Raw genomic sequence first — 8640 nt, forward strand, 5'->3', positions numbered from 1 at the left:
CACACGGATACATACAGGTGTGTGTTTGTAACCAGCGCACAGCCCGTCATGTGTCACAGAGCTCTGCTCTTAACCTGACAGCGGGCGTGAAACCAGAAAGTCACGTTCAGTCACACAACTCACGTCTTCAAATCTGAGGAGTGATGGGGTAAAATCTACAGGTGGATGCTGTGAGGAGGTGGGGCTGGGAGTATGAGTGCAGTACCAGTATAAGGCAGCAGGGGGTGATGAGGAAGTTTGCAGAGGATGGAGCCAAAAGAGATAATTTTGCTTTTTTTCACAGTTTATTTCTTCATCTGTTCACACGCTTGTATAAATGTAGCGTTAATCCCATCAGATGTTTTCAAAAGTCTTCGAGTAAAAACCACGACATGATGGATAAACAAACAGACCTTACATCAGCTCTGAGTGTCAAGAGAGAGTTTCAGCATCACTGCTCGCTCAGAATAAAACACTTAATGAGTCAATTAGAGAGGGAAGAACATGAGAAAGAGGTAGGAAGAAGAAAATGGAGGAGGAGGATGAGTAGGAGGAGTATTCTACAAAGAAAAGACAAACAGCTGACAGAAAATCGAGACGGAGCGCATTAAGCTCCGCCCACACAGGAGGAGAGACTATTCATGTCTGTGCAGTGACATTTTACAGGTTCCTCCTCCTCCTCCTCCTCCTCCTCCTCCTCCTCCTTACTTCAGTCTGCACACAGACAACAGAAACACGTCTGAAAGCTGCTGGAAATGTGAAGTTTTCTTTGTCATACAAGAATTTCATCCTCATCCTCATCATCATCCGCGGATTGATTCAAACTGACATCAAAAAGATCTTTACAATCTGACTTCAGGTTTTCTCCTCTTTGTGGTTGTTCAGCCTGTGATCAGAGCAGCAGGTGTGTGTGTGTGTGTGTGTTTACACAGCGTAACAAAGACTCGTATTGTGGGTGAACACGTTGAGCTGCAGGAACACAAAGACAACATCAGACTGCAGCTGCGTTTTTACTAGTTGATGGCTTAAAGAGTCACACACACACACTCAAACACTCACTCACACACACACACACACACACACACACACACACACACACTGTGAAACAACATGATTGCATAATAAACATACAGTAGACTTCAATCATGAACATCTGCAGCGCTGATCTCAGATGTGTGTTTGATTCAGTCACCTCCTCCTTCCTGACAGGAGGAGTTAAAATGCCTGAAGACAGTTTTGAAAGAAGCATGTGATGACCTTTGACCTCTCAGTGGCTTTTTAAAGGAGAGGGCACAGTGAGTGGGATGTTGTAGTACGATGAAGCCAAACAGGACGAAGCTGGAGCCAAAACAGAGAACAGTAACATGGTTTAGGAAATCAGTTTATATTTTGGGGGAAAAAATCTATTACCTCAGCTAAAAATAACCAAAGTCCTCTGTTTAGTGAACATGATGAGACAGCAAAAACTGAACAGTCTCATACAAGCAAAAGAAATTAGGTTTTGAGTCTCTACAGTTTGGAGAATGTTAGCGAGCTCAGTTTCAGCACCATGGACAGAAACCGACTGAAAGAGTTTAAAGCTTCAGTGAGGAAATCTGTGTTTATGGGGATGTTGGCACCCCCTCTGGACCAAGTGGCACCGATTATACTGTTACTGATTTCATCTTACATGTGTGTTTGTCATGTTTTCTGCCATGCTCTCCAAAAGTAACACATATCGTATAAGGCTACTAAAAGTCACAGAGTGTTGACGATGAATTTGTCTGTGTTTGGACTCATAAACAGGAACTATTTTAGTCTGTTTTCACCCAAGTCCAGTCCTTCTGAACATAGACTGTATATAGAGCCAAAATACTCCCGTCACAGGCGCAGCCATTGGCAGCAATTGCAGCCAGAGTCTGCGCAGTAGAAACTGTGAGTGATTCTGGGAGAATCTGAGTGGAGCCAGGTGAAAAAAATAATAATACTTTTTTGTCTTTCATGATTCTAATCTCTTCTTGACTCTACCTCCTGACATATTTTACAATCCCTGAAAAAAAATACACGAGAACAGCAGCTGTCAACCATCTTTAAATGTTACGTAAAGCCTCCTTTATAAGCTCGTATAACTAATGAAAACAAATTATTTAGAAAAAAAGGACTTGAATACAAGGCAGCCAAATGATATCTTTAAATCACCACAACAATCGGACGTGAGAAACATTTCTATGAGGTGTATTCGTTTTTTAAAGTTTGACCACAGCCCATTGGGAATGGCTGGAAAGACGGATTTTTTAACCTATCCTGCAGCCAGCCACCAGGGGGAGCAGTTTTTGTGGTGACCTCACTTTGAGCCAAGCAAGCAGACGTCCATTTTTTTTTTACAGTCTACACTCCTGAAGGCTGCGTTATCAAGGAAATAAGACACGTGATCTGCACAAGAGAATGTGTGAGGCTTTTATGCTTTTCAACACCCCACTCAGCGTCCATTGGTGTCCATTTCCAAACTGCAGGGGGCGGTGTCTAACAAACATATGTCCATCAGAGTACTAAACGAGAGTTAAAGAAGTTTGCCTTTGTTTACAACATAATATATCTGTCCTGGAGATTTTTCCAGGACCTTTTATCCGATTCCTCTTCTTTGCAGAGGTTATTTCTTATCACAGTGATCTCTGTGGGAAGAGTCAAACATATGCATGTATTTCTGCACTTCAACCACTAGAAGATCCTGTTCCTCTGCTATCTTGTCGGAGCGTTTTCATCCAGCAGACAAGACATTTTTGAGTGTGGGCAGCACAGAAATTTTCTTCGTGAAAAAGGCGGCGTAGGTGCAAAAACAACGTCATTTGTCCTCACAAAGCCGTGTGGACCCCATGGACACGTCAAGCATGAATCAGCAGAGATGCTTTATGAGCAAGGGGCAACATCCGGTTAGTAAAAATAAAGCCTATGCAGAAGTGCTGGAAGTTGGTGTTCATCGAGGATCTGCTTGAGGCTGGCTGCAAAAAGACTGGAAGTTCTGTACACACTTTTACGGCATTAAAAAGCTTATTTACAGCCTGGTTCAAAAAACGTCTTGGGTCTAAAATGCTGATTTCATAATTGGCACACACTGAACGTTGAGTGATTTTTTTTTCTAACTTGGCGGCTTAGAAGTTGTTGAGATTGTTTCATTGTCCAATCAGTGGCACAGCTATTCTGCTCTGTTCTGTTTTACGTTTCACCAGTTTGAAAATGTTCTCCTTAATTTCGCCAAAGACGCAAAAATTAGTCAAACAGGTTTCAGTCAATGAAAAGTAGGGATAGTTTGAGTTTCAGCACCATGGACAGAGGCAAAAGGCTGGATCTGACACGAACCTGATGGAAATATGGGAGAAAAAAGTTCATGTTTGAGCTGTGACTGCCATCAGAGGCTGACAGGAAGTAGTGAAGAAAAAGGAAGAAGGAGAGGAAAGAGGAGGAGAAGAAGGTGGAGAAGGAGGAGGGGGAAGAGAGGGAGTCTGTGATTTTATTTCCCTCTGACAGACTGAGCCTCAAACTGAATTAAAATACAACTGAAGAGATTTACTTCAAGACTGAGGTTACTGAGCGGTTACTCACACACACACACACACACACACACACACACACACACACACACACACACACACACACACAGACAGACACAGTTTATTGATGACTGTGACTCAGTTCATTTCAATGAAAGGAAGTTAATTTTGGAAAAAGCTGTTTCTCTTTGAAGTCGTTCCTCTTTCTCAGACACAAAACTTTCAGATCAAACATTTTAAAGCTTTAAACTGACTTTTAAAAGTTACTGCCAAACTTTAACAGGACCAACATGAGAGACAACAAACCAAGTTTAAACATCCCACTGCAGCAGTTTATAGATTTTGAAGGTAAGAAGTTCAGAGGTTTATTTCGTGGAATCACACCGAACTAGAGCAGGAGGAGCTGTCGGTGAGGGGAAACTTCGCAGCATGGTGAGGTCAAGGGTCAGAGGACAACACTGACTGAGCACAGATACTCATGTGGGACCCCAATTTAGACAACTTTTATCTCCAGGTGGATATAAAATCAATCTCTAACTTGAATGAAAGCTGAAATCTGATTCCATGTTCTCTAACTTCAGCAGCAACAGGAAGAGGTTTGACTCGTTTCAGCACCACGGACAGAGGCACAGCAGGAAAACTGCAACAACACAGATGCAAAAAAGCGAGTGCTTCGAGAAATCTACTAAGAAAACTTAGATGATTTGAGTTTTAACCTTAAGTCAGGATGATAATAAGCCATGAAAATCTAAAGTTTTAATTCTGCTTCAGCAACCGCTGATCAGACCAAGCGTCAAGCATCAAGAAGAAATAAGCCTCAAAGCTTTCAAGCACATTGCTGCTCCAAGACTTCCTCCTTTAAAAAACACCAAACCAGCATCCTAGCTCTGAAGGCCTGTAAAATAAAAGTAGGCATATACATCATCTTTAACTCAAGTTCCCAAACCAAATCCGACCCAAGAGAAAAAATTAAAGTAGAACATCTGCTGACTTTATCTAAGCCAACTCTTCTGCTTCAGCTGTGTTGTGATTCCCGAAAGGGAGGAAGTCAAACACTTTAATCACATCCAGAAACATTTTACTGAGTGTTGCAGATCTATAATATAAAGGTCTTCGTCTGACAAACAAATAAACCAAAATGACAAGTCAGACTTTTATCTTCATCACTGTCAAACCAGCAGACCTAAACTCTTCAGCTGACACACCCAAAACCACGCCTAACCTCACCCTCAGCATCACTTACCCAAGCGTTGTCATGGTGACGATGGTGTACCAGAAGGCCGCAGGGATGCTGGTGAACTTGCTAGCCGAGGATCCCTTCTCAGCGTAGAACATGACAGTTGCGAAGATGATGATGGCCATTGTAAGGGAGAAAAGCAGGAAGCCGAGCTCTGACGCGCAGCTCTTCAGCGTGTAGCCCAGGATGCGAAGTCCCGCAGAGTGTCGCGAGAACTTAAAGATCCTAAAGACCCTGAAAACGCGAAGTGTGACGAATGCGCCGCTGACGTCCTCGTTGTCCGTCATGACGAGGCCGATGTAGTACGGCATTATGGCCACCACGTCGATGACGCTCATGACGCTTTTCACGAACTTCCAGCGGCTCGGCGCAGCGAGCAGACGCAGCAGGTACTCCACTGTGAAGATCATGACGCACGCGGTGTCCAGGCAGAAGAAAGCCAGCGCGTACCGCTCCCCACAGGGCGTCTCCTTGACGCGGCCAGGCGCGGCGCCGCACGGCACCGTCTCCACCACGTTAGCCATCACAGACACCGCGATGAAGAAGCCCGTGACGTAGTAGAAGACCAGAGCCATGGTGGAGGTGTGCGGGTTTTCAAAGGCGCGCCACATGGTCTCCCTGAAGTTCAGGTCTCCTGCCACCAGATCATTGGCTGGATCCATCTCCTCATCGTCCTGGATCCGCTCCTGGTTCTCCCTCCGCCGGTCTTTGTAGTCTTCATAGCAGCAGTCCCCGATGATCTCCGGGATGATGCCGAAAAAGGCAAGCTCCTCATCGTACGCGGAGATGCACTCCTGCCGCGGGTAGTGCAGCTTCCCCGTGCGGTAGAAGTTGAGGATGTGGCGAAAGATGTCCGGGTCCCGGTCGAAAAAGTACTCGTTGGTCTCCTCGTGGAAGAAGAAGTCCCGCTCTGTGCTGCCCAGCAGAGTGTCCGGGTATCTCTCCAGCGTGTCCCGCCAGGTCTGAAACTTTGTGCCGCTTACGTTCAGCATGATGAGCGCGTCCGTCCCGCGATGCTTCTCCTTCGGGGGCACCGGCATAGGCGCACCAGCCACCGGCATCCAGCCGATGGCTGCCGCGCGGGCGAACGGCAGCCACGCCGCCACTCCTGCTGCCATGTTGCTCCTGGAGCCCGGTCCTGGTCCTGGAGCTCTGTGGGGCTCGTGAGAGAGAGGTTTACGGAGCGGAGGAGCAGCGAGCGAACATCAGGAGAGGAAGGGAGATGCGGCAACAGATGAATGATCAACAGAGTTTCTCCAGGAGAGGTTTTTACGCACGAAACGGACGCGCGAGTGAGAAAGAAAAAGCTCAAGAATCAAAGTCGATACAAACAAATCCACATCTGTTCTGTGCGTCTCCTCAAAAAAGTCGTTTTTGTTGCTTCAAAGTCTTTCAATCAAGAGGAAGAAGCTAAACAAACTCCACACGCTTTAGTTTTCTGTGAAAATACTTAAAAATCCAGATCTTTAGTGAGTCCTCTCCTCCTCACTGTGTTTTGTTTTCCCTCCAAATACGCGCGTTTCCGTCTTCAGCAACAAGTCCAGCATGCATCAGGAGAATCCTACGCTCCAGACCAGAACCTGAAGCGGACTCAGACCCGCTTCAGGCATGCTCCTCTCCGGGTTTCCTTGTCAGAGTCTTCCGGTTTTCTTGATATTCCCTCAGAGAGCCACCCGCCGCGACAGAGTGGTTCCAGAAGGAGGGGTGGGCAAAGGGGAGATCCAAAGCGAGCCAAGCGAACTGAGCCGAACTGGACCGTAGAGAAGAGAGGAGGTGGCAGGGAGGAGCAGAAGCTGCAGTCCGTGCTCCGGTCACACAGGTGCTGGTGAGAGAAACGGCAGCTCACAACTCTCCCTCTCCTTCTCTCCCTCTCTCGTTGGGGGCGTGTCCGTGGAGGAACCCCCGCGCGGCTGACTCTCCGCCTCTTTACGCACAGACACAGAAAGGTGCCGCACTCAGGTTGAATCTCTCCACAGACGCTGGGTGATCGCGTGTCAGGGTGCTGGTTTGGGTGTTTTCCCTCCGTCAGCAGCTCTCAGATCAGATTTGTCACATTCATTCAATGAAATCTGACCTCAGATCAGCTTTAACTGAATCCAGGGGACAGGTGTGGCAGAGCTCGTCCAATCAGAAGCCTTGAAATATTCATCAGGAAGTAGAACACAACACTGGTTTTGATGTGAGTTTAACTGTCCCCTGCAGCAGTTTTAGTTTTAATAGGGACTTTATTTTTATAAAGCTGCTTCTTGAATTGTGCAGCTTTGTAACTTTTAATTTCATTTATTGTTTTAATTTTCTCTATGAGTTCTCGTGGGCGAAGGGGAGAAATACTTTCTCATTTTTAAATTGTTCTTTTAACTAAGTGCAAAAACACTTTCAACTTTAAGGGAGTTGGGATAAACTTTTCTCCATTCTAAAAAAATGTAAGGAGATACAGAGGAACATCTCACATAAACACAAAGCGATTCAGCTCAAGAAGGGGAGATAGCAGGAGGAAGCACCTCAAATGATCCACAGATTTTAAAGGACTTGTTTATGTTTTAACACAAGTGAGCTTTACAGCTTTAGATTTAGAGAAAATTAAGTCTGACGCTTTTGAAACAAAGAATCATTTTCCTTTTCTCCTTGGGTTTCAATAGCTTGCCTGAACAAAAGCAGGAAGAGAGGTAGATTGATCCCAGAGGCCCACACCTGTCTGAAAGAAAGAATTAAAGAAGAAAGTGACTAGGGCCAATTTTTCTAACATTCTAGTCTGATTTAGACATCTCTAAACCTGGCTTAAACTGCCCTTTCCTTCAATAACCCAAACTCAAAACTGAAATTACCCTGAGTTAAATTAAACAAATGTCAAGTAAATCAAACTGGTCAGGAGACATTCCCTGTCCTCACTCCTCCAGGTCTTCTTTTGCTGGATTTTTATTGAACTTAACCCATTTCCAACATCCAGTTTTGACAACTTTTTGAAACCTGACCATTGACTGTCCTTTAATTCCACAAAGCAAACTCAAAACGTAAATAAATCCAACCTAAACTGAACACGTCAGGTCAATCATACGCTGATGGGCATTTTCATACATCCCCTACCATTATTAATATTGCCTTGTGCTCATTTATGTTTGGTTACAGAAATAAGTGGTCTAGCCAGGAATGGGTAGCTAGCTGGAAGTAGCTAAATTTGTTACTTTAAATTTAAACTATAACCTGTGAAATTTAGACTAAATGACTACACAATATTATCCCCTAACCTTTATGATAGTTAGCCGAATCACTCATAAGTTGAACCTGATTCAAGAATCATATTCTGCACTTAAGTTTCTGTTTCTTCTTGAATGCTTGTTAAATTGCCCAAGTCACACATTTTATCCTAAATAATCAAAATTTAAGTCAAAGTCAAAAGACTTGTGGAAGAAATAAAATGGCCTAAGTCGCCCTCTTGACATAGGCCATTGTCCTATAAAGGGGTTAAAGAGCATGATCCTTCTAGCTAAAGCTATAAGATATTTTGCCAGAGATGGCCAGCATTAGCAAGAAATGATTTAAACTAAAAGCTCATTTTCGTCAAAAAATGACTTAGGCCATTTTTTTAATTGAGTGACGACTTGTTTTAACGAGTGGTAAAACCCAGTGTGAATTTTTTTGCCTCTAAGATCTCAAAGAGGCTGCCCCCTGAGCAGAAATGTCAAAGCTCTTCCTCTCCAGCTAGCTCTGTTACTACAACTGCAGTTCTACAGGTGGCCACTAGATGCTGCTAAAAAAAAAAAAAAAAAAACAGACGATGTTGACTTTTGGCCACAATATCTCAAAACTTCTTTTATGTTTACTTTCAAATTTCTTTCTTCTTGCAAATGTGCGACTTGTGGCCACCGTCTGCTGCTGTCTTTGCTCCAGAGCTTCTTA

General features: G+C 44.4%; 1 protein-coding gene across 2 annotated transcripts in view; it reads right to left on the minus strand.

Moving 5' to 3' along the window:
- Positions 1-6782, minus strand: part of LOC141810558 (A-type voltage-gated potassium channel KCND2-like) — a 78963-nt gene extending 72181 nt beyond the window's left edge. The window contains exon 1 of one of the 2 annotated variants that reach the window (XM_074698233.1): positions 4750-6782. In XM_074698233.1, the coding sequence (XP_074554334.1) occupies positions 4750-5861 (1112 nt within the window). In that variant the 5' untranslated portion in view covers positions 5862-6782. The remainder of the gene's footprint in view (positions 1-4749) is intronic. The other variant, XM_074698234.1, reaches the window with a different exon arrangement.
- Positions 6783-8640: the final 1858 nt, after the last annotated feature.

This window comes from Halichoeres trimaculatus, unplaced genomic scaffold, assembly GCF_033239565.1.
Source record: "Halichoeres trimaculatus isolate MK-OKI-2021-1 unplaced genomic scaffold, fHalTri1.1 fHalTri1_scaffold_21, whole genome shotgun sequence".
Classification (NCBI taxonomy): Eukaryota; Metazoa; Chordata; class Actinopteri; order Labriformes; family Labridae; genus Halichoeres; species Halichoeres trimaculatus.